At 41.7% G+C, this 26,828-nt stretch overlaps 1 protein-coding gene across 4 annotated transcripts in view; it reads left to right on the top strand.

Moving 5' to 3' along the window:
* PTGFR (prostaglandin F receptor) overlaps positions 1-26,828 on the top strand; it is a 37,551-nt gene that overhangs the window by 2,703 nt on the left and 8,020 nt on the right. For 3 of the 4 annotated variants that reach the window (XM_048861140.2, XM_075131708.1, XM_048861141.2), the window contains exon 2: positions 395-1,233. In XM_048861140.2, the coding sequence (XP_048717097.1) occupies positions 454-1,233 (780 nt within the window). In that variant the 5' untranslated portion in view covers positions 395-453. Of the gene's footprint in view, positions 1-394; positions 1,234-25,460; positions 25,818-26,828 lie in introns of those variants that run through there. The other variant, XM_075131709.1, reaches the window with a different exon arrangement.

Genomic DNA, 26,828 nt, shown 5'->3' with positions numbered 1-26,828 from the left:
TGACATCGTGGACTCTCTGCCCACTGCGGGTGGCAAAGAATGGGCAATAGAGAATGCTGCTGCTGGTGGTTGTGAGATAAAGTTGACTGGTACAGTGTTAGGTTTTGAATATGGGTGCCTGATCTTATGGTAGACTCGCACACAAGATAGATTTGGGTGACTGTCTCAGGTGTGACAGAATTACTAATTTGAGATCATTTCTGCAGGGCTCCAGCACTATTAAACTTAGCACTACATCACTATACCCGATGTAACTGCTCAAAGATGTCATGCCACATCATGCACCTGATAGGTCAGGGAAATTAGATTTCTACCACAAGCTACCTGGAGCATCTGTTTCAAATATCAAATGAGAGATGTGCCTTTTATAATGTTTTTCTTTTAAATATTACAGATGCCTTTTGATTGTATGACTGCTGAAATGTATTGAGTGCTCCAGCTACTTTTCCAACAATGAACAGGTCAAAATCATCAGTGCTGGATGGATTAGGAAACACGACCTGCAACGCACACAAAAAGATTTCCGTATTATTTTCAATAATATTCATGACGGTGGGAATTTTATCCAACAGTCTTGCAATAGCAATTCTCATGAAGGCATATCAGAGATTTAGACAGAAATCAAAAGCATCTTTTTTGCTTTTTGCTAGTGGTTTGGTTATCACCGATCTTTTTGGCCATCTCATCAATGGAACTATTGCTGTGTTTGTGTATGCCTCTGACAAAGACTGGATTCGATTTAATCAATCAAACATTCTCTGCAGTGTTTTTGGCATATGTATGGTATTCTTTGGGCTGTGCCCTCTCTTTCTGGGCAGTGTGATGGCTGTTGAACGTTGCATTGGAGTTACTAAACCAATATTTCATTCTACAAAAATGACTTCTAAACATGTAAAAATGATTTTGACTACGGTATGTCTCTTTGCTGTTTTTATAGCTTTGCTGCCTATTCTTAGCTTTAGAGCATATCAAATTCAAGCATCGAGGACCTGGTGCTTCTATAAAACAGAACATATTGAGGACTGGGAAGACCGATTTTATCTATTACTTTTTTCTTGTCTTGGGTTACTGGCCCTTGCTGTTTCGTTCTTGTGCAATGCTGTCACAGGAATTACTCTCTTAAGAGTCAAATTTAAAAGTCAACAAAGACAAGGCCGATCTCATCATTTTGAAATGATCATTCAGCTATTGGCTATAATGTGTGTCTCTTGCATTTGCTGGAGTCCATTTCTGGTAAGAGCCTAATATGTTTGACAATTTTTAATGCACATCTGTGTCTGAAGCTTGTCTTTTTTTATCTGCAGGTTTTTGATAGTGGCTAGCTGTGGTGAACACCACAGATCACACTTGTAACATCATGTGTTACACTTACAAGCATCTTATTATTTCAGTTTCATATTGCATGTGGCATTCTGAACTGTGCATCTGTAACAAAGATTTGTTTTCGTTTCTGACTAGAACTGAAATAGATTTAGCAGTAAGCAGAATATGATGATCATAAAAACCTGTTTACGGTATCATGCAGTGCTAAAACACTGTTCTCCAGTCTGAACGAAGGTTAACATGGGTGTTAGTGAAACAGTAGGAGATTCCCAAAAATTGTCCATGTAGATCTGTCTGAAAATACTGTTAGGTCCCAAACTATTATTTCACAACTCTGTTTATGTGTAGTTATGTTTATAGTGAGTCTTGCATGAGATACCCAGAATTGTGAGCCTGTGTATTACCCATCTCCGCTTCAGCAAGTGAGAGTTTGCTGTTGCTAAGATGTGTGTCAGCTCCCTGACACAGCAGCTTGTCCGCCTTGCCAGCAAACTCTTGAGGACACTGCCAGTTTGCTGCAGGTAACAATCGATGAACCTTAGTTCCCCAGAGACATCTCTCTGCAGTGATCAGTCCCTTCCACTGGACACTCACAGAAGTTAAGTTCACTGCTGTCAAAGAGACAGAGCACATACCAGCCTGTTTGGCTAGCTGAGCATTCACTGTCTACTTTAATACATAGCACTGAGATGGTTTTATAATAAAACAAGAAAAAGTTTATTAACAAAGAACAGAGATTTTAGTGATACTTAGCAAGAACAAAAAACAGGTCTGGTTACAAACAAAATAAAACATGCTTCTAAGGCTATGTCTACACTACACAGCTTTTAAGGACACAGCTGTGTTGCTACAGCCGTTCCACTAAAATTCACACCGTGTAGCTGTTGTTTGTCAGCTCTCCTGCGGACAAAAAACTTCTACCCCCAATGAGAAGCTTTTGCATTGTCAGCAGGAGGGTGCTCCTTCCAACGAAGCACTGTTCACACTGACTCTTGTCATTGGCAAAACGCTTGTCTTTCGGGGAGTGGGGGGATTAACACCTCTCAAAGACAAAAGTTTTGTCATTCAATTGCCAATGTAGACATAGCCCTAGTGATTAAAACTCCATTTCATCAAGTTGCAATCTTTGTCTAAGCAGGTTTCTCACTTACATTAAGTCTCCAGCAACTCTTGCCTTTCAGTTCAAGAGAATCCAGCTTTCCTAGGCTCAACGGCAGCTGTATGCTATCATCCCCTAAGTGAAGGATAATTAAAATGTCTCCAGCCCCCTCCCCCCTTATATTATCCAAGATCTGTTGTCTCTGTTTCAAGAGCCAGAAGGTTTTTTTAGGGATGTAGATTCTCTCTCCCCTCCCCCAATGTGATTGTGTCTTCTCCCCTGCTCGTTTAGCTTGATGGCTTTATTTACCATCCGATGAAGTGAGCTGTAGCTCACGAAAGCTTATGCTCAAATAAATTGGTTAGTCTCTAAGGTGCAACAAGTACTCCTTTTCTTTTTGCAAATACAGATTAACATGGCTGTTACTCTGAAACCTTTACCTTCTATGTAAATATGCTTTCATTGGGTCAAGCTTTGTAAGCCAGAGGACACACAGGTGAATGCATAGTCCTTTGTCCAAGCCAAACTTGTTTATCAAGTTTGCCCCCAAAATAAATTTTAGGAACACGTTTCCAACACACAGGCACAATTCTTTACACGCCATCTGCATGTATGCCCAGTGATACTCATGACCAGCATGTCACCAGTTTACATAAGATACCTTACATGACACCTTTGAGTTACATCTTATGACAACAATGAGCGTGTCAGGCTTGATGTGAGTTATGGTATGTGGGGGCGGGGGGCTCTGCCAGTTGTTAGTTGCGGGCTCCATGGTCACAGATGGAGCCTATAAAGCCCAGTTTATACCACAAGTTGTGAACCATATTAAGGAAGGTAAAGTTTAGAATTAGTTAATAATGTCATCTCACTTTTATAGAGCAACTTTGCTCGTTAGTTCTCAAAGCACTTTACAAAGGGAAGTTTTATTATCCCCATTTCACAGATGGGGAAACAGGCATAGAGGTAAAGTGATTTGTCCAATGTATCCCAGGAGATCAGTGGCAGAGCTGGGAATAGAGTTAAAGTCAATGCTTTGCCCATTTGGCCACGCTGCCTAATATGTTGATGCAACTCATACGTTTTAAAATCCATTTCAAAATTGTGTTAACAGCGTTTGAGCTGTACTGATGTTTTTGGTAGTGGCTTAATTTCAAGTATGGTTTAGATATAAGTAACCTGGTTTAGTTGTAGTCTGAACAGAGCTTTAGCAAGGTTTGTTGCAGATCAGCATTAGGAGCTGGTGCTCCCAGGCAATCCCTCAAAACACAGCACAGAACCTAGTGCCTACATGTTACTGGCTGCAGTGGTTCTTCCAAACTGCTTAATGCAGGTCAGGTCAGTATAAACCAGTGGTGGGCAACCTGCGGCCCATCAGGGTAATCTGATTGTGGCCCATGAGACATTTTGCTGACGTTGACCATCCGCAGGCACGACCCTCCACGGTTTCTCTGTAGCTGTGGTTCACCGTTCCTGGCCACTGGGAACTGTGGGAAGCAGTGGGCCGCAGGCCACTGGGAGCTGCAGGGGGGCCATGCTTGCGGATGGTCAACATCGGCAAAATATCTCGCGGCCTGCAGTCAGAGTACCCTGATGGGCCGCATGCGGGCCACAGGTTGCCCACCACTGGTATAAACTGTGTCAGAAATCAGAGTTGGAACATATAGTTTGATTATCATATAGTAAAGAATCCTAAAGTTTCTTACTCTGTCCTATGATCGCATTATAAAGCACATCTGAACTGGGTCCCAGAGCATAGTGTGCATGTTCACACACTTATGAAAATGGTTTAACATAACCACGTAAACTCTTTCAAAACAGTTTAACTTTGTACTGGTGTGAGGGAGGTTAAGACGTGAGAAACACTGAATCTTAATTCTTCCTTTAGAAAAAGGGCCCTCTGCTCCTCTTACACTGGTGGAAAATGGGTGTGTGATCAGAACAAGAGTATCTGCTATAAATCTTGGTCCTACTGAAATCAAAGGGAGTTTTGCCATTGACTTCAAAAGGGTCAAAATAATTTCACCTCTGCTTTTCTTTTGATTTCTCTAGACTTGCACTACAATACCATTTTAACTAATCTTAGCTTTATGTAACATTATTGACAGTTTCATGTCTCTCATACATACTTTGTGGACAAAGTCTTCAGGATGATAATGTAGGCTTTTTTTAGTGAACGATTACTTCCAGTGACCTCCTGCAATAAATTTGAAGCAAGCACAGACTGACCATCCAGAAAAGTAATTGAAGTGATCAGTTTACTTGTCAAAAACCTGAATATATTACCCAGTCCCAATATTTATTTTCAGAAAAATATCTGTCCTTAAAGATTGCAGTTGATTTAATTGCAGAAGGACTTTGAATGTCCAAAGAACTATTAATTTGCGTTTTCTTTCAAAATCTATGTTCAGTGTTTCATCATGTATTGCATAAACAGAATTACAACTACTCTAATTGTTTTTCATTATCACTCATTCTTTTCCTTACTGTGCCCTTTCTGCCTCCTTCTTTCTAGAGGAAAAAATGCAGAACTTTCAATCTCCTAAGTACATATACATATTTTTTCTAAAGCTTGTAGATGGATGAGTGCTCCCATAAATATTTTGAAATCATTGCACTCTTGATAAAATATTTTGCATCATATAGATTGTAGTTAAATATGAATTATTGTTATCTTGACAAGGTTTACTCTGAATCCTGCTGTTTAGAGAGCTCTTCTGTTTGTGATTTATACTGACAAATGACTTAATGCTTAATTTTTGTAATTGAAAATTTATATAAATATGTTCCTCAGTGAAGTGACAGCTCTGGTTAGCGTTGGGTAGTATTGGCAGGTACTACTGAAATCTTCCTTACAGCTGTGCCAGTGTACCACTTTGTGCACGTTCAACACTCCTGAAATTCTAGCTTTGGATGTCTCAAGTCCAGGCTTGCCAGATTGTCATCAAATATTGTCCTGGCTTTTGCAGGGTGAACAACTGTCCTTTGGGGATGAGAATAAAATCACAAACTCACTTTCACATTTGATTTAGAAACCCAGGTGTTGAGGTGAAAGACTAGTTCTTTAACCCACAGATCGTTGCGATTCCCAGATTGCTAGTAAAATGAGTACTTAAGGGTGTATTAAATTGCCATTTTTGGCTAAACTTCAGCTTAAACATTTTTTTAACAACCTGATATGCTTCTATTGTGGGACTAAGCCATGTTCTTGCAGAGGAATGGACTTGATGGTCTAGGCCCTGACCCTATAGTGACTTCTGTGTGGCTGTTCGTAAAGTTAAGCACATTTGTAAGTCTTTGCAGGATTGAGGATTTACTGTCTTTTAATTATTTTGATTCTACTGAGGATATAAAAGTTAATTTCCTGAACTGTCAGCACTTATGCATTTTTGTTTTATTTTAAAAGTTCTCCAGAGAAGATAAACATATCATTAAAAGGTAACTACAGTACTACTGCGTTTTATTAGAGGGTAGTGGATCATACATAGGTATTGAAAATAAAATTTCATCAAGAACGTGTTATAAACTGGAGACATCTGCAATATGAAACTGGAGCATATCCAGAATACAGCAGTAAGTATTATTTCTCATAGTAGTAGTGAGCTGAAGGGGCATTTTAGGGATGATTCCAAAGAATATTCAGTCAGGCAAAGAAAATCATCTGGGGTAAATGAGAATACGAAAGACATTTTCAGCAATGAACTGAATAATATAATAGAGTGAATGTCCTCTTAGCCTTATTCAAGCATAAACAGATACACTAATTTCAAACTGAATATATAGAGTAGTTACTTTTTTTCTGGTCAAAACAGGCATAATTTTAGTTAACAACTTCAGCAGGAGTTGAGGGCACTCAGCACTTGGTAGGATTGGGTTCTTAATTCTGTGTTTTTCATCTAAATTCAAATTTTGGCTTCAGTTATGTGCATGCATACGTGTTGGGCTAGTCTGGGCTGTTCTGCTACCCACCCATTCTTTGAATGGAATGGAATAGCTGTGATGGAGCAAATACCATTTCATTAGTCCATAGGTGGAGTTTTGCTTTCATAAATCAGAACAGAAGCATCATGCATATATGTATATACCGTAGATAATAAAATCCATTTATCCAGACTCTATCCCTTCTAAATTTGTATTGCCTGGTGCACATCACTTTCTCAGTTCCTTGCCCTGTATTTGAAAGCCAAATAGTCAAATATTTTTGACCTTCTCCTAAATACTTTTGACAAGTGTGGTTTATAAATAGATCAGACAGATTTTCCCCGTCTACAAACTCCATTTATCCAAAATCTTTTGGGGTTGTCAAATAGATTTGTTTTAGATTATATAATATAATATGCACCTGAATGAATAAGGTGTCTGATTTGACGCCTTATTTTAGCAAAATATTAATTTAATATTTGTTTCACGCTTACCCACTGGTATAGGGGATTCTTACTAATATTTAAAGTAAAAATACCTTTTAAATGAGCAGGTGTCTAAAGTATAGTCCTAGTTTTCCATCCATTTATCATTAATTATTATTTGCTGTTTGGTAACTGAGTAGCCAAAAGTATGCTAGGTGCCGTATTAAAGAAAAGGTGGTAAATACCTTTTTAAATGAGCAAGTGTCTAAAGTAAACATAGTCCTAGCTTTCCATCCGTTTATCATTAATTATTATTTGCTGTTCGTTCACTGAGTAGCCAAAAGTATGCTAGGTGCCATATTAAAGAAAAGGTAATGGGAGTCTTTCCATTGACTTCAGTGAGACCGGGGTTCTACTCTCTATCTTGAAGAACTAGTACACTAGAGAGCTTGATGTGAGTAGGAGTTGTGCTGACATGAGTTAGGCCTAAGTAGAGGTGTGACAAAGTCTGGGAAGGAAAAATGATGGCGGTAAAGGTGGTGGGGGGGATAAGGATCACAAATACAAGGGCATGGGTTACCTCAGTAGAACTGCACATCTTGTTTTTAGTTTCTAATTGAGTTTGTCATTGTTAACTGCTATGTGCACACTATGTGTAACTTTTTCCTCTGGTTCAGTAATACCTGTAATACTGAATGGCACCTACTTTCTAAATGAAGATACTCCGTTTTCATTATAAAATCAATGTTCCCAAATATTGCACATCTATCCATTGATTTATACTCACTGTTAAATATTTTAATGCAATATAACTTTTTTCTTTGTAGTTAATACTTTTACATACATGATATAAATACTAAGTCTTTATTCTGTGTTAAAGTATCCTGTGGTTTAGATGGCAAGCTCTTCGGGCAGGGACTGTCTGTTTCTATGTGTAAGTTCAACATCTAGGACAATGGAGCCTCTAGGGGCTTGTGCAATACAAATAAATGCATAATAATAAAAATACCCATGACTCTTACCTAACGTACATTGAGACAGTGACTTTGTTATGCTTCCCAGCCAGAAATGAGCTGGTCACTGATTAGCAGGGCTGTGAGGATGGGTTTTCTGCCCTCATGCGGGAGCCTTGCTGCAAGGGAGCAGGAGAGAGTGCAGACACAGTGTAGAACACCGCCTTCATGGTCTCCCTTAGGTTAATGCAGCTCTTGGGGGATCTGCTAGTTTGGGGGAACTCAATGTCCTGCTTATGCCATTCCTCTTTCATCATGATGGGAGAATTCATAGGAAACTCCACAAGAAGAAACTCATATTTTACTGTTCCCTGTATGGGCATGACCCATGTGTGGGATGAATGGTCCCAACGACTCTATGCTTGTGGATTACCAGAGACACAGTTGATAATCTGAAACACTGTTTCATGATAGTATTTTCCAAAAATGTTAACACACAACTTCTGTGCTGAACCAGGTTGTGTCAAGTCATGTTTTGTGTTGCCAAAGGTCAATTCCTGCTCATTTTTACTCATCAAAGCAAATAGGGAATTTTTTTGAGTAAGGTCAGCAAGATTTGGCCCCAAGAGGTTGGATTCCCGAATAAAGCAGAAGGGATTGTAACATTTTGTGGCATGCATGTTAATGACAATCTATGCTGTTACAAAGAGCTGCTCTTTTGACGGTGGCATGGTGCCTAGCCTATTTCTTGAAACTGCTTGTTTTTTGGAGCTACGTTCATCACATAAATTCTCTGTGGCCGAAGGGACAATTGCATTTTTTTCAATATTTTGCTATTTGGAGAAGTAAAATGTACTTCCTGTAATTAAACATGGGATGGGTCTGAGAGTAAATTTTTGTACAGGATCACATTCTGGCTATGGAGAATCTCCGGCATTTATTTTAATTGCAGTTCTCTGAACTTACTCTAACTCTTCATTGTCCTTTTATTATCTTTTTTGAAATGCAGGATTGGTGCAGTAGTGGTACAACAGGGAGCTGGGTTTCAAGGCTCCTGGTCCTGATTCCAGTTAGCTCCTCCTCCCCCTCAACCCCCCAGTTTAGCTAGTTTAAAGGGACTATAAGCTGCCTGGAACTGGCCACCTTGGGAATAGCACACGTGGGAAATTTTCTTGGGTAGAGTACAGCTGGCAAAATGGCTCTTCTGCATACCCTTGTGCCTCTTGTTATGAGGTGAGAAGGGAGGGGCATGTTAGTGAAGGCAGCTGTATGGTTGGAGTACAGTTTGCTGCCTCTGTTCTGCTGCATGTAGAATTCCATCACTGGGGCCAGATTCTCAGCTGATGTAAATCGGCAAAGGATCTTGGAGGTCAGTGGTGCTGGACTGATTAACATCAGCTGAGGATCTGGCCCTTAATTATTACTAGTATAGTAGAAAGCATTCTTACCGCCTTTGTTTTACAAGAACTTCTTCTATACCTGTCACTTCGTCTGTGTGTACATACGTGTTTTAATACAGTGGTATTACCTTGCAAATTTATATCCAATGTATTTCTCATGCTAATCCTGAAGTCTGTCTCTGCATTACTGCTTTCTATATCACACTTTTGTGTCTTGGCTGATTAAATCTCTCATATTACCTTATGTTGATGTGTACGGAATCTCATCACATTTCTATCTCTTCATTGCTTTCTTTCTGCAGTTTATCTCCCAAAAAATGCTGAATCTCCTTTTATTTCCTGACAAAATAAAATGGCTTTAAAATATAGTAGATTCTCTCTTATGGTCTCTGGCAGGTGATTTTTGGTAACTGAATCATGCATTTGAAAGGGAAGGTATTTCTGAATGGAAAATTTCATAAAGAAGAGGTATCGGGGTTTATTTCATGAGCTTCAGGCTAACTTTCTGGAGGATGCTGCATCCCAATGAAAAACAAGGCTATTTGAACAAGGATAAATTAGTCTTTGAATTAGTACAAATGTGTTTCTGAAGATTGCTGGTGGTGATGTTAAATCTCTTCACTCATCTGGCCACGCAGCTCTTTAAAAGTTGCTACTACAGAAAAAACCAGTGCCATAAATGGTGTTCTGAGTATTTCTGTTCGGCAAACTCAAGAGTTTAAAATAGAACCAGTAGAAACTATTCCACTTTTTTAAATCCTAAAGTCTTCCTTACTTTTGTTAGTTTGAGATATTTGAAAACTAGTAGGTTGATATACATGGTTCTTTTTTCTGCTGCAAAGGGAAAGATAAAGAAAAAATGTCTCGATAGGAAAAATTATAAATTTAGTGCCAGACCTTGCTAACACTACAACCTGGCTCTGCAGCAGGCTGACCCATCCAGGGAAAATGCTGACCTGGTACACAAGCTTAAAAAGAAATAGCCATTACTCTCCCGATCCAGCACATGGTCCCAATTCAAGCCCATTTCAAGAGCTTGCTTACTTTCACCTCATCTAGAAGAAGTGAACTAATTTTATAGGGGAAAGAAAAAAAGAGCGGCTTTTGCCTGGAAAAGATCTGCAGGATCTGGCTCGTTATCTTTACTCAGTAGAATCAATATTCTAAAGATTACTATCCTCTAGAGATTTTCTTCTTCAGACCTACTACTTAGCCCAAGTAGGAGGATCTGTGAGACTGACAACAGTCTTTTCTGAGTCCTTACGGAAAAATAAATCTTCTGTTGTACGTTAATCAGGCTTGCAAGCTTCATTGGCAGAAATGGACTCATTCTTCCTGATCTGGTGGGCTCTGGATGGTCAGACCTCTGTTACAGTATGTCCTTTAGCGTAGGGAGAATTCAGTTATCATTCCTGATTGATTTCCTCTGAATGAACTGCTAATGTACTAAATGGTTTTATTATTGGAACATTGCTATGAGCCTTTTTATGAGCTCATGTTTTTAGGTGTTTATAAATTTCTGGGGAAAAAATTGGCTGTTTTGGCTGAAATTTCAGCTGCTTATTGTCAGTACAAAGGAATTGTATAGAAAGAATTTCTGATTTGGGTTTGTTTGGAGGACTCTATTAAATTTATATCAAGTTTTTGTTTCAGTTTACAAATGAACATCAGGAAATTCAAAGCTCTGATTTCTGCAGCAGCCACAATTAAACCATGGTATTGTATATACATACACACAAACCTCATATGGTACCATACTTAAATACTTATGGTTGCTGTGGGAATCAGAGCTTTGAATTTCCTGATGCTTTCACACATGTATAAACGGAATTTACAGTGCTTTATTTAGAGGGAGGTAGCTATGTGAACCATTGGGCAGATCCTAAGCTCATGTAAATCTGCATAGCTCCATTGATTTTACTGGAGTTACACTCGTTTATACCACTTTCGGAACGGATACAGCCTCTAATTTAATGATTTCCCACCCTACCTCAGAAATACAGTTTCTGTAAATAAAATAAAATATCTGTGGTGGAACCAAAACTATGCTATATCTTTCTCAGTTATAGCATCACATTACATAGAATTGACTATAAATAGCTCTGTGTGTGTGTGTGTGTGTTATATTTTGCACTGTGAAGAATTAAATCATGAGCTTATGCTCTATTATATATACTTGGGGTAATGCTGGATTTTCACAAATGTTGTTGTCTGTCTTCGTAAGTGATTTTTTTTTCCCTCAAGTTTGGTAAAATTCCAGTTGGCCTCAGCCTTTCAGAAAAATACTTTGCTGTATGGGACTGAGCTGGGTTGCAGAGATTAGACTAGCCACGGTATACAGAGGAGGAGAAATATTATTAACTTATTTATGTGAGTTTATGTAGAGTTCATGTCAGTTTTCAGACCGTTTCAAACGAGGTATCTCTGAATGCTTTCTAAAAGTAGTCGTGGTATAGTTACTCACAGACTATTTAGGAATTGTTCTTCTCTGGATTTGGCAGTACAGTACTCAGGAGGTTGGGAGGAGAAGAAAGCCAGATGAAGACCGTCATCGCAGTAGTAAAAAGGCTCTGGTAGAAAAGTAGAATAGTCGAGAATCTCTTCTCTTGCAGCAGCCAAGTGGCTCCAGAAGGGGAGAGGAGCTTTGGCTTTATCAGATACTTACCAGAGTGAGACTGATATTTAAGACAGAGCCCTGAAATAGTGACATCACCCTCACTTACCAGCAGCTGGCATGGGAATGGGTTTTGCCAGAGCATTACTTCTGGTTCTCACCCTCATTGTTCATATTTACTAGAGCTAGTTGAAAAAACTTCAGTGGAACAGTTTTCATTTGGAAAATGCAATTCTATCAAAATGGAAATGCTTTAATAAATAAACATGATTTTATCAAAATTTTATTTTGGGCAAGGCAGGGTAGGAAAGGAAAGAATTACTACAATGTTAAAACAGCCCATTTTTGCCTTTTTTTGGGAACAAAATGTTTTGATATTTTTTCCCTTCAAAATGACATTTTGGTTTGATTTTTAAAATTTGGTGGTATTATAAAATAAAAATTAGCTGAAATTGAAGTGTTTTTCAATTTTGTCTAAACAAAATGTTTCAAAACATTTTTTTCCTGAAATTCTTTCCTGGAGAGTTTGGGTTTTGTTCTGAATCAGAATGAAAGCAAACTACAAAGTCTCTAAATCCTCCACAACAGAGTGTTTCTGTTCTCCACCCAGATCTAATATCTATCTCTGACTTGCATGCCTGCAGTTAGTAAACTTTTCAAGACCTGCTCATTTCATTAAAGACTTTTGATTTGCTACTTGATCCAAAATAGGAAGCATTTCAGTTTGGGTTCAGTTACCGTAGACCTGATCATGTTCTTTGGCTAAGATAGTTATGTACGCCGGGTCTTTTTTGCTTGAAAAATCATATACTGAATACCAGTTTTGGATAGCTGCCTAGACTGAGATTGGATCTTTGTCCTGTGGGCTGATAAATTCTTTAAATGGTAAATATGTGACCCAAACCTTCTTTGCTGAAATAAGTTCACATGGAACATTTCCAGCAATTCTTCCAAATTGGCCAGTTTTAATCTGATAAATTCATGTCTTATACTATTTCTGTCATATCAATACTCCAAGCTGTCCAATGTATCCTTATGGATATTTAATTTTGGTATTAATATGAAATCCTGATTTCCCCCCCCCCCACGCCCCCCGATGATGATAAGTTAGTTATTTCCTTCTTTACACAGCCATTAAAGCTATGTCAAACAGTACTGCAGGATCAGCTCATATTTGAAAGAGATCATTATTTAAATCTTCTTCTTGGTTTTTCACTTTGCTCTGGCTAACTTCTCTCATCCACCTATGTTTCTGCTTGCTAAATATCATCGTGATAGGAGCCCAAGTGCTAGCTATGAAACTTACTTATTGTAGATTCTTCACCAGCTTTTAACACTGCTTTAATAATGACATCTTATATTTACATTGCCGTATTCACTCACCGTTGAAGTGCAGCCTGTTACTTACCTTGTAAGCTCTCTGGGGCAGGGGCTGTCTTTGCTCTCTGGCTATGTCTACACAGCCTGGGGAAGTGAGCCTTCCTGCGTTGGTCAACAGACTCACACTAGTGGGGCTCCCGCTTGTGCTCTGAAGTTGTGACTTGGGCTGGAGCTCAAGCTCTGAAGTCTGTGGGGTGGGGTGAAGAGAGAAAAATAAATCATCCTTAAATGAAGAGTAGATCTTTTTCCCTCTTCTCTCTTTAATAATAAAAGATAAAACAGTTTCATGACCATCCTTAGTAGGATTTATAATGGGATTACTTTGTCAAGTTAAAAAATAAAACCTCTTTAGTTGTAACGTATTTATTCCAACTAAGTAAATGTAATAGCGATTCACTCTCCCTGCTGTTTCAGTGCACAGCCTTTATCAAACACTTATGTAAAGCTATTTGTATAAAAGCGAGCCAGTTTTTTTATAGAGGTTTTGAGAATTTTTTTACAACGCTAAAAAAAGCCACATTCACTTTTGCTTAGGCCCAGATCTGTAGATGTTATACATCACCATAGCTCCGTTAGCTTAAATGAATATACATGAGTATTTGGCCCCTATTGTTTACAATATCTTTGTTTTCTCAACCCTACAAGACACACGTACTATAAACAAATAACTATGAATAAATGTCCATATCTGTCTTTCTAATGACCACCACTGTGGGTTACAACCAGAGACCAAACCCATGATTGCCAGAGCTAAAAGCAGCAGCCTCTGCCTTTTGAGCTAAGGGAATAATTCTTCTATCAGGCAGCCAACACATTACCTCTCTGGACTAGTCATTAGATGGAGATTTACGACACACTGAACAGTGGGTTTCACTGGCTCACAAATCAGTAGACTGCTTGAAGTCCTTGGGAGACCTGTGCATCAAAGGCTTGCAAGATTGGGCCCCATGTCAATGTATACAGTGTTTTTGCACTCTAAAGGCCAGGGAAGGAAAAAGGCCTTCAATATGTACTTGCGATCTGTTTCCCCCTGTTTGAATGCTCCTTCTGAGCATGGGGTCTGATTTTGTGGCATCTTTTAAGTCAGTGGGAGCAAGGAACGCTTACGGAATTCAGCCCTATATTGAATCTTACATAATGTAGACACAAATAATAGACTTGAAACCTAAGGAGCATATGATATTTATAAAAAATACTACACAACCTCATTCTTCACACTTTACAAACAGCCTTACAAGGGTGGTTTCTTTAGCTGGCATCTTTTTAGGCACTGTGTGCTTTTGCATTGTATATGGAGTCATCTACTATTTTCAGCTCCAAAATTTCTTAGCTTTCCGCTCAAATAACCCAAGAATATTGAGACTGTAGCTGATTTTAGGGCTTGTCTACACAAACGTGTAGTTTGTGGCAAGGCATGGTGTAAATCTACCCTGCACTAGCTTGCCGTGCACTAAGGCTAGGGGTGTGAGTCCCAGCTTGCATGAACCTACTCTTGCTAGTTCTCATTGAGTCCTGTAGCCATGGACGCACAGGCAGCAGCAAGTGGTGGCACAGGCCAGCTGCCCTGAGAACGTACCCACGGGGTCAAGGTAGGTTTGTACTCAGAGTGGCTAGCCACTGCCCTGTGCTACACTCGTGTGCTAGCTCGATGAGAACTCGTGTAGGATATCTGTGCGAGCTGGGACTCATACCAATAGTTCCAAGCATAGACATAGTGTAAGTGTACATGCGGACCTTCCTGCCACACGCTAGAAGTTCTCTAGTGTGCTTTAATCTATTCTTGTTTCAAAGAGGGGAGATCAAAGGGCATTTAGAGAACTTTCAGTACGTGGCAGCAGGGTCCACAAACACACTTTGTGCATGGTAGGCCAGCCCGGGGTAGATTTATGCACTGACTTATTTATGCACCGCAAATTAAGTATTCATGTAGACAAGTTTACACTGAGGATATGTGATATATATATTTTTTTAAGACTGTCTTCTGTCTCAGCATGGACCTGTTTCCCAAACAGGTGCCCCCAGGCAGCTCTGCACACAGGATCCAGACAAATTATTTCTGCTAATACAAATGATACATAATAAAAGCATGAATAATCTGTGTAGGTGTTTGTACACAGAGGTCGCTGCCATTTCAGGGGTGTACATGGGGATAACATGCAGAAAAGGTCTTTGTGCCCCATTATGGAATGCTCCAGGAAGGTTGCTGTGGACAACTTCCTTCTTGTGGTCTCTTGCTGGGCACAGTTTGGTGCCTGTGCCCTAGACAAAGTTTAGATCTTTGTGCTTAATTTTATCTTTCCCCAATTTTCAAAGCTGCTGTACAACTAACTTCTGTCCACAGGGCTCTAGTAGGCAGTTGATTTATTTTAGTTAACCTGACCTTCTTGGGACATGACATAGAGGAGAAAGTCAGAGCTCTATTAACTTTTTTGTAGTTAAAATGTTTAATCTTGTGTACACAAAATAAATTCCTCTTGATAAAGTTTACTTTAATATTGTATTCATATCTCCATATACAGCATCATAATGTCAATAAATTGTAACAAAAGAGTAACAAAAGAGACACTAACTATACTGGTCAGGATGTTTGGAACGTTTATCTGGTAGTTTTGATACATTCTTTTGGAGTCTGTCGCTTTTACACTTATGTCTGATGGCTCCTTCCATAAAAAGCTCATGGTAAATTATATTATTTATGAGTAATTGTTCAGATAATGTATTCCTGTCTCTAAGTTTGTTGCATAAAAGCTGTAAAACTGTAGATGGTGAAAATATTCCAGAAACTTTTAATAGAGCATAACAAAATATACCGTAATGGCACTGCAGACTCTTTCATTTGGGAAGTCATGAAGAACAGGATCTTGTACCAGCTCAGCAACTACACCAAGAACTGCTTACACCTCTAGGTCAGAAGTAGCTGGATTGCCAGACAGCAAATTACCACAGAGACTTATTTTAATCAAAGTTATGCTGATGTAAAGCTGGAATAATTTTTTTGACATTACAACAGTATAACATTTTGTGTGAGATCAGAATCTGTCCCATGAACTTTAAAGGATGATCAGTGAGACTACCTCTAAATCTCTGATCGGAGTTGAGAGACTGTATACAAATGTGCTACTTGAACAGTAGTATGTGCATATAGCAGTATTCTCTGCCCTAAGACTTTGGACTTGTCAACTGACTCACTGCTAATAAGTGACCTTTTATTATTTGATTGGAATTATATTAATAAAGCTATAGGCTTTTCCTCTGGCATTTCTCACCACATTGCTGTATCTGAGCACCTCACAAACATTAATGATTTTAGCTTCACAATACTCCTGTGAATTATGTTGAACTCTGAACACAGGAAGGCCATGGCAGGGCCAGGAATGGAACCCAGATCTCCAGCCAAGTTGCCTTAACCATAAGACCTCCATAGTCTGGGTATCCTCAGCCAAACTTGGACATCAGAATCTTTTCTGAACTTTGGATATTTGGTTTTCTTAATTGGTAGCACCAGCTATCTAGGACTCTGTACTTCCTTTCACCGTATACTTTTCCAAGGATAGTGTCCTTCACACCTATCTAGTGCATGATTGCTTTTTCTCAAGGGAACTGTGTTCAGAAGGATAAGCAGTGAATTGATGTATGTAGGTGAGTACATATTAGCAACAAACAGACATGGACTTGAATGTACCAAGACTCCTTGAATGTACCAAGACAACTGGGCCAGACTCCTACCTGGTATAGATTTGATATACTGTCAGATTTCAGTGGATCTATGCTAGTTTATACCAGCTGAGAATTTGTCCCCTTGTGTCTCATTTCCCTCTAGTACAGTGGTTCCCAAACTTTAACAACCTGCAAACCCCTTTCACTAAATTGGGAAATCTCGTGAAACCCCTCCTAAGAATTAATATTTCCAGGGATTTAAGTTTAAATTTCCTCAGTGTGATGGATGCACTTCCTTTGCTCTGCATAGCTCTTGGAACTCCGGAACCACTGGAGGGAGAAAGTCTCAGGTCTGGTTTGGCATCAAGTCTGTTTCTCTATTTGGTTTTCAGATGTGCATACGAGGAAAATGCTTTCTCGCATAAGTATGTTGTTGAAAATGGTAACAATACTGTAGCAGCATTTTCTGCCAGAAGGGGGTACTCGTTTCTTAAACTCAGCAAAAAGTTGATCAATGACAGATTTCTGAAACTCCTTTTCAGTTCGTAATCACAGGAGATCTCAATCAATTTCTCTATTTCCTCAGTGTTCAATATCTGTGCTGAGAAAGTGGTATCGTCAAAGGGGTTGTGAATGCAGTCATTATCACCTGACATAGCTGGAAAGTATTCTCTGAAAGTAGTGCAAAGTCCTTTTAGGTATGCAGTTATATTGGTTTTAGTGCACTGATCCAACTGAAGTTTATGTTCTGCCGGGAAGTCATGAAGAGTACTGAAACACTCAGTTTGATTGTTTTCCAAACAACTTTCCCAGAACTGCAGCGTCTTTATCATGGATTCAACTTGCTCTTGCACATTGAAAACTGCTATATTGAGGCCTTGAAGAGATAAATTTAGGTCATTAATTCTTGAGAAAATATCTGCTAAATAGGCTAGGCTCTGGAGCCAGACACTATTTTCCATACAGCTGGCAAGGTGGTAAGGGTGGCTGTTGAAAGAAACTAGGATTTCTGTTCTAAGCTCAAACAAGCGCACAAGGATTTTGCCCTGTGAGAGCCATCTAACTTCAGTATGAGTCAACGGACAATTGTGTATACTACCCATTTCTTCACAAAGTACATGAAATATTCTGGAATTTGTTGGCTGTGATTTTATGAAATTCACCATTTTCACTGCATTGTCCAGCACTTCCTTCAGTCCCTCAGGGATGCGTTTTGCTGCAAGGGCTTATCTATGGATACTGCAATGAGTCCAAGAGTCTTTTGATGCGACCTTTTTTTTGTTTGAGCTACAAATCCAGTATACTTCCCTGTCATTGATGTGGCCCCATCAGTGCAAATGTCTAGGCAACGGGTCCAATCTATTTCCTTTTCTTGAAAATATGCATTAGTCAGATTGAAGATATCTTCTCTAGTTGTACCTTCTTTCTTTCAATGGTTGGCAAAACAACAAGTAGTCTTCAACCATACCTTCATTTACATAACGTACAAACAGTAGCAAAATAGCTAGATTAGCTACATCAGTTGATTCATCCAACTGTATAGCATAATATGGACTTTTCCACTCTGTGTAGTCTCTACATTATTTGATGTCATTAATTCTTCATGACAACGTATTATTGGACTAAGGTACCATGTCAATCCTTTTTGCAGCCTTTTCTCTGAGCATGCAATGAACTACGTCTTTTATACATGGACCAGTCAAGCTCTCTGCTATGGTATGGGCTTCTGGTGCTTTTGCTGCTCGGTAGCTCACGTGTATTACGCTTCAAGTGCATTTTCATTATCAGAACTTGCTTTGGATATAAAACTGGTAATGTCACTTTTTCCTCTCAGCTGATTTTTCGCTTGAAAAAATCAACAGTCTTGTCGAGTTGTGCGGGATGCCTAGTAGATGGTGCCAAAGTAGAGAAGGTTTGAGGCTGCTGTTTGCTAGAACATCACCACAAATTACACACAGTGTTTTGGACGTTCTTGATCACCAATGCATGTAAAGCCATATTTTATATAATCATCGTCATATTTTTTCTTCTTTGTAAGTGACTTTCCAGGATCATCATGATCATTATACTTAGATTTTCCACAGTGTGGACTTGAGGAAACACTAGTTAATTCTTGTATCTTTACACTTTCCTTTTTCAGCCACTTATCCATTGAACTTGGGTACAAAAGTTCTAATAAAAATAAGACAGAGAGAATGCTAACAACCAACAAACCAGAAAATAAGAAGATTCACTCACATCTCACTGAAGCAAAACAGCACTCCAGAGAGAATGACTAAGTATCGAATTACTGAGCCACCTTTATGTTGCTCCATAGGCTACAACGTGGTTCCGGCTGGTTTGGCGCGCAAACACCTTTTCTTCCACCACTAGGGCCATCCCTAAGAGGGTGCCCTGTGAGGGACAAATTAGACTTGACCACCCCCCACGTACAGCCTTGACCACCCCCCCCCCCGCTCACTCTGCCCTTCATGCTGTCTAACTTCCCCTGTCTGCCAAGGACTGGTGTCCAAGCTGCCACCTGCAGACCTGGGGTCCCAGCTGCCACCCTGCCCAGCCTGGGGGGCTCAGGCTGCTGGCCCCGCGCCAGAATCTGGGCTGCCTGCTCAGCACTCCACTGAGCTCCTGGCTTCTGGTCCCCGCTGACTGCTGGGGTTTGGGCTGCCAGCCCCAACTGCCCAGCCCCGCGCTCCATGGGGCTTGGGCTGCCAACCCCATGCTAACTGCTGGGGCTCGGGCTGGCGGCCCCCCGCTGATGGGGGCAGGGCTCGGGCTGCTAGCCCCAACTTCCCGGCCCTGCGCTCCGTGGGGCTCGGGCTGCCCGCTCAGCGCTCCATGGGGCTCAGGCTGTGTGCCCTGGAACCGGGTCCCACCTGCTTCCTCCTATGCCCGGGGTCCTCTAGCCGCCATTAGGGAAATTTTTCTGGCCAACCCCCTGTAACCTTGTGCGAACCTCCAGGGGTTCATGAACCCCAGTTTGGGAACCACTGTTCTAGTACAAGTGTTACACGGTTAATTTTATGGCATTATTCCTGATTTACAGCCATGGAAAAGAAAGGAGAATCAGGCCATTTATTTTTCACTTGTTAAGTTTTGTTCTTGCAGCCCTTACTCATGTGAGTAATCTTTACTCATACAAACAGTTCTACTGACTTCACTTTCATTTTTTCACTTTTTAAAAACAAACAAAAAACAGGTGCCACCTTTCCTTTTCTCCTGTTAGCTTTCTTAGCCACAGTTCTATATAAAAGCCACACACTTGGGTTTAATTTAACTACAAGGGCCACATCCACAGTTAGTGTAGAAGAGCACATCACATCTAGACCAGATGAGGATATGGCCCCTAGTTTTTAAAATAGGGAGGGAGAGATCATTAGGGGAAAAATAGAAGCTGTAGACCAAACATTGTCATAAATACTGCAGTGTAAAACTAGGGGTGTGTGTGTGTTTGAGTGGCAGCAGAAGTACATGCACCATGTGATGTTATTCTGTGAACTCCTTGCTTTTTAATTGACAAATATAAGAAACCAAATCAAAATGTAATTATTGGATGGACTCTGCTTTGGCTCAGCAGTAACTTACATTCTCCATTTACAAGCTGTGACACTTTTATAGCAGTGCTGTAGGTAAGTTGGTATCAGCACTTCTTTGATAACCCCAAGGTTTCAGGGAATATAAAATTGTAGATAAAAGATGTATACGACTTCTTAAAAAATCCACTGTTGATAAAATACTACAAAATTGAATCTTCTAGGCAGCTTGTACCGACTGTTGCAGCTTTATGTATAGTACATGGTTTCTTATAAATGCCAGTTGTTGAGACTTCTGGAAGTGCAAAATATTTAAGTAACTTTTTGCAGGAATGAAATGCAGACAGATTATTTTTCCACAAGCTTTTGGGGAGATAGCAGTGACTGTGTAGTGCTGCATGTGTGCGATTTAATTATAATGTATAATTTGGCCACAACTATCAGACCAACATTCAAAAACCATCTTAGCTATATTAAAGCTTGTCAGACCGTGCACCTCCTCAGATAGGATCTTATACTGGTCTGTGGTGAAACTTATGGGAGGAGGAAAGGTTGCTCCAACCCATAGATTATTATATTTCTATATAGAAAGTGGGATCCTAAGCCATTGCTGGTGCTAGCCCATTGGGGGCCCTAAGCAGGAATATTTGTGTGCCCCCTCAGCGCATACTAATAATAGGGGGGGCTTCCTTGACCGTTTGGGGCCCTAAGCAATTGCTTAGTCTGCTTATGCCTAGCACCAGCTCTGCTTTCCAGACCCATCCTCTTGGTTGCCTGCTTTTATGCAGTTTCTTGCAGCACAGGAGGGAGCAGTAGGAGAGAGATGGGTTTGGAGCAGAGGTGGGCAAACTATGGCCCGCGGGCCACTTCCAGCCCGTGGAACCGTCCTGCCCGGCCCTTGAGCTCCTGGCCGGGCAGGCTAGCACCCAGTTCCTCTGCCGCTGTTCCCCCTCCCACGCAGCTTCAGCGTGCCACGCCTCCAGCGTTCTGGACCGCTGCTCCTGCCGGGTGGTGGGGCTGCGAGCTCTGAGCAGCATGGTGAGTGGGGCGGGGTGTGGATAAGGGGCAGGGGTTCCTGGGAGGCAGTCAGGGGATAGGGAGTGGGGGGGGGTTGGCTAGGAGGTGGGGTCCTGTGGGGTGGGGCAGCGAGGGAACAGAGAGCAGGAGGAGGTTGGATATGGGGCAGAGGGTTCCAGGGGCTGTCAGGGGACAGGGAGCAGGGGGAGGTTGGATATGGGGCAGAGGTTCTGGCGGGGGCATCGGGGACGGGGAATAGGGGGGTTGGGTAGGGGGTCAGAGGTCCCGTGACAAGGAGCATTGGGGGGTTGGATGGGTCAGAGGTTCTGAGAAGGGCAGGCTGTTTGGGGAGGCACAGCCTTGCCTACCTGGCCCTCCATACAGTTTTGCAACTCCGATGTGGCCCTTACACCAAAAAGTTTGCCCGCCTGTGGTTTGGAGTGTTTAGGCTCAATGTACAAAAGCCAGTAACACAGTATGTCCTGTTTCGTAACTAGCTGTGAAGTGTGCTTTTTGTTTTGACTGGTTGGTTTGTAGGTCTCTTAATAGTGACAGGAAAGCAACTAGCTGCTGTGCCATTTAGCCTATTAGTTGTTCTCATGCCATCGAGATTCAAGTGGAAGTGAAACACAAGCTATGTGATATTTATATTTGGAGTGTGATGTGGAGTCATGGCACCATTTTAGTTGCATTGGTGGAAGCCTTTATGGGGTACTAATAACATCAACCACACTATCAGAGGCTCGTTCACCTGCACATCCACCAATGTAATATATGCCATCATGTGCCAGCAATGCCCCTCTGCCATGTACATTGGTCAGACTGGACAGTCTCTACGTAAAAGAATAAATGGACACAAATCAGATGTCAAGAATTATAACATTCATAAACCAGTCGGAGAACACTTCAATCTCTCTGGTCACGCGATTACAGACATGAAAGTTGCGATATTACAACAAAAAAACTTCAAATCCAGACTCCAGCGAGAAACTGTTGAATTGGAATTCATTTGCAAATTGGATACAATTAACTTAGGCTTGAATAGAGACTGGGAGTGGCGAAGTCATTATGGAAGGTAACCTATTTCCCCTTGTTTTTTTCTACCCCCTCCCCCCACTCCTCAGACATTCTTGTTAAACTCTGGATTTGTGCTGGAAATGGCCCACCTTGATTATCATACACATTGTAAGGAGAGTGATCACTTTAGATAAGCTATTACCAGCAGGAGAGTGGGGTGGGGGGATGCTTTGTGTGTATAAAAAGATCTTCTACACATTCCACAGTATGCATCCGATGAAGTGAGCTGTAGCTCACGAAATCTTATGCTCAAATAAATTGGTTAGTCTCTAAGGTGCCACAAGTACTCCTTTTCTTTTAACCTTCTGCAGAGATCTGAAGGATGTAAAGTTGGGCTGAGGGGGGATTTATAGCTGTTGAGGAAAATGTTTTAAACTTTTTTTCACCAGACATGTTGGGTGTTGCAAAATGAGCCTGCGTTTTGTGAAACCAAGCATAGGAAGAAGAGGTGGAGCTGCTGGTCACCGTATATTATCCCCTTGCTCTGCAGTATTAAAGTTCCTTGGTTCTACACATTCTTAGTTTCATGGGCAGGGAATTCTCAGGTCGTTCATCTGTGCCAGCCTCCCTCAACAGAATCTGGGCTGTCCTTTCTCACTTTTGTTTTCTGAGGTTAGGGGTCGGGGATGAGTATGCAAGTGTCCTCCCCCACTGATCTGGCTCTTCCTGCACCTTTTCTCTGAAGAGCTAACAAAGAGGGCCCCTGCCTTCTCACCATAATGGAGGCTGATCTGGGGCAGGAAGCAACAACGTGACTGAGGCACACTTCTCCCAGGCTTGCTGCTCTGGCTGTTTAAAAACTATGGGGCAGAAATACTTATGGTAATGCCATCTATGATAGGATTTGGGGACGGTTTGCTTCAGTTAGCCCAGTGCAATATGGCTGCCTCATAGTGCTTAAAAGGCTGGGATAGCAGGTATAGAAGGAGCATTTTCCTGGGTCCACTTAGCTCAGACAGTGGATGGGGTAGCCACCAGAAGGGCCTTACTTGGATTTGGAAGGTGGCATTGGCTTTCGATGCTGGCTTTCTGATAAAAGAAGATGGGAGAAAACAACTTGCTTCTCAAAGAGCAGTGGAATTTAGCAGGCAATTGTGCCTCTTCAGAGATAACCATCGTTAAGTATGGGAATAGCCTGCACAATTGGGAGTGGTCTAATGGAGAAAGAGGCTGGGAGGATTTTTATTTTTTCCAGTCCTCAAGCTTCAGTGGGGGTCTTCAGGATCTTGGACTTGGTGAAAAAAGAAAGAAGAGGTCTCCATTGAGTTTGGTTACTGGTTGGAGAGGGGTGAGGCAAACAAGTCTGAAGTAATGAATTATTGGAATGTTACATTTATCTTTAAGGAATCTGTTTCTGCTTATGATAACCCCACAAATCATGAACGCTTCATATAATAAATGTACATAATACTTAGTGATTATCAAGTCAAGTTCTCTTCCAAATATTGAAATAATAAAGTTCTAGTGGGTTTGGAAATGCATTTGCTCATGTGTAGTGCAAATACTACTAAGGAGGGGTAGGGATTATTTAACATGATCAAGGAGTAATGGGCATAGCTGTGGTATTTAACGTGCTATGTCTGTCAACTGTGTATAGTACAAATTAGTAGCAAATACAGATTTCCACTATCTAGTGATGAGAAGGTTAGAGGCATTACGGTAATACAAATAAATATTTTGAGAAAGAAAAGAAAAACTTAGGCCTGGTCTACAGTAAGCGGTTATTTTGGAATTAGCCAAGTTAATTAGAAATAAAACTGATTCTGTCCACACGACCAAACCGGTTTTTTCGATTTAAAGGGCTCTTTAATCCGATTTCTGTACTCCACCTCGGCAAGTGGAGTGGCGCAATTCAACATTATTGGCCTCCAGGAGCTATCCCAGAATGCTCCCTTGTGACCGCTCCGGACAACACACTCAACTCCAGTGTACTAGCCAAGTAGGCAATAAAAGCCCCAGGAACTTTTGAATTTCATTTCCTGTTTGGTCACCATCAGCACAGGTGACCATCAGCACAGTCCACCATCACAAGAGACCACGCAGTCCTGAATTTGCAGACGAGCACCAGCATGGTCCGAACGGGAGGTACTGGATCTCATCGCATGTTGGGGAGATGAATCTGTTACGGCAGAACTACGTTCCAAAAAAAGAAATGCAAGTACGTACGCTAAAGTCTCCAGGGCCATGACGGAAAGAGGCTACTCCAGGGACACAGAGCAGTGTCGTACAAAAATCAAGGAACTCAGGCAAGCATACCAAAAAGCCAGGGAGGCGAACAGGCACTCTGGGTCACAGCTCACGGTAGAAGCAGCATGTATGGGGCTGCATGCAACTATGGGGGGTGATGCCACCACTACCCCACCGGTGTCCACGGACACCTGCTGGTGGGGAGTTGCATGGAGCGAGGAGGATGAGTTATTGGAGGACGATGAGGAGGAGGAGGACGACCATGCACAGGCAGCAAGTGGGGATCTGTTTTCCCCCCTAGCCAGGAACTAGTCTTAACGCTGGAGCTAACAGCCTCCCCCCACTCCCAAGGCAGGCTCTCGGACCATGACCTTGGAGAAAGCACTTCTGGTGAGTGAGAGCCTGATCGGAGCCGAGGGGTGGGGGGAAACCCAGCTGTGCTGGGCTGTTTGCATTTAAAGGGCTCATCCCTGCTCAGAGCCTCATAGGAGCCACGTGGTGGGTGTGTGGTGAGGGGTGGGTGTTGTATGAAGCGATCATCCCAGAGAGCCTGCAGGCAAACCCACCAGGCATTGCTATGGGAAAGGGGGCCTGGCAGTTTGAAGGCATTGAAACGAATGCAGAAGTAGCAGAACCCTTCGTGCCCCTACGGCTTACCATGGCTGCCTGCAAGCTGAATTCTGTTGCCTGGCCACGTGTGATGGCATACTCACACCAAAGTGGCAGGCACTTCAGTATAAGAAGCAAAATGCGACCTTGTACTTAAAGAACATGTGCTGTGTACTATGAATTGCCTGTTTCACTGAAAAAGAGTGTCCCCTTTGTTCTCTAAAATGTATCTTTTAAAATATTATCCTCCCTTTTTCTCTTCCCGCAGGTGCAAATGTTTCAACGTGGCTCCTATCTACTCCATCCCAGAGGCTGGTCCAGATTAGAAGGCAGAAAAAATGAACTCAGGATGACATGTTCCCCGAGCTCATGCAGTCCTCCCGCACTGATAGGGCCCAGCTGAATGTGTGGAGGCAAACAATTGCTGAGTCCCATAAAGCGTTAAATAAACACGAAGAGAGGAGGGACGTGCGCGATGAGAGCAGGCAGGATGCTATAGTCAAGCTCATGGAGGAGCAAACTGGCATGCTCTGCTGTATGGTGGATCTAATGCGGGAAAGGCTTCTACCTTCTGATTTCTCTCAATGTGTTGTGCAACAAATAATAAAGAATGGTTTTTAAACAATTGTGACTTTATTTCCTTTCTCATATATGTATGTGTGTATATATATGTATATATAGGGGGCGGGTAACTTCAAGAGAAACAAACAACTGTCACACCGTACCCTGGCCAGTCATGAAACTGAATTTCAAAGCACTCTGATGCGCAGCGCGCCTTGCTGTGCTCTTCTAATCGCCCTGTTGTCTGGCTATGTGAAATTAGCCGCCAGGCGAGTTGCCTCAACCGTTCACCCTGCCATAAACATCTCCCCCTTACTCTCACAGATATTGTGGCACACACAACAAGCAGCAATTACAGTTGGAATATGGGTTGTGCTGAGATCTAACTGAATCAGTAAACTGCGCCAGCGTGCTTTCAAATGTCCAAAAGCACATTCTACCACCATTCTGCACTTGCTCAGCCTATAGTTGAACTGCTTCTCACTACTGTCCAGGGTGTCTGTGTACGGCTTCGTGAGCCATGGCATTAAGGGGTAGGTTCGGTCCCCGAGGATAACTATAGGCATTTCAACATCCCCCACAGTAATTTTCTGGTGTGGGAAGGAAGTCCCTTCCTGCAGCTGTTCAAACAGACCAGAGTTCCTGAAGATGCAAGCGTCATGCACCTTTCCTGGCCATCCTACGTTGATGTCGGTGAAACATCCCTTATGATCCACCAGTGTTTGCAGCACCATGGAAGAGTACCCCTTGTGGTTTATGTACTGGCCGTCCAGGTGTTCTGGGGCCAGGATAGGGGGATGCGTTAGGGAACCCCAGCGCATTAAAGCCATCCACAATGGTCTGCACATTTTCTAAAGTCCCTACCCTTGATAGCAGCTGGTCAATGGTTGCATTGGCTACTTGCAACACAGCAGCCCACTCCAATCTGATTCCCGACTGACTGGTAGCTGTCAGGCGTTGCAAGCTTCCACAGGGCTATGGCCACTCACTTCTCAACTGTGAGGGCTGCTCTCATTTTGGTGTCTTTGCGCTTCAGGGTAGGGGATAGCAAGTCACAAAGTTCCATGAAAGTGGC

The sequence above is a fragment of the Caretta caretta genome, chromosome 8 (genome assembly GCF_965140235.1).
Source record: "Caretta caretta isolate rCarCar2 chromosome 8, rCarCar1.hap1, whole genome shotgun sequence".
NCBI lineage: Eukaryota > Metazoa > Chordata > Testudines > Cheloniidae > Caretta > Caretta caretta.
The sequence above is the reverse complement of the archived record's forward strand: the minus strand, read 5'-3'. Positions and strand labels throughout refer to the sequence as shown.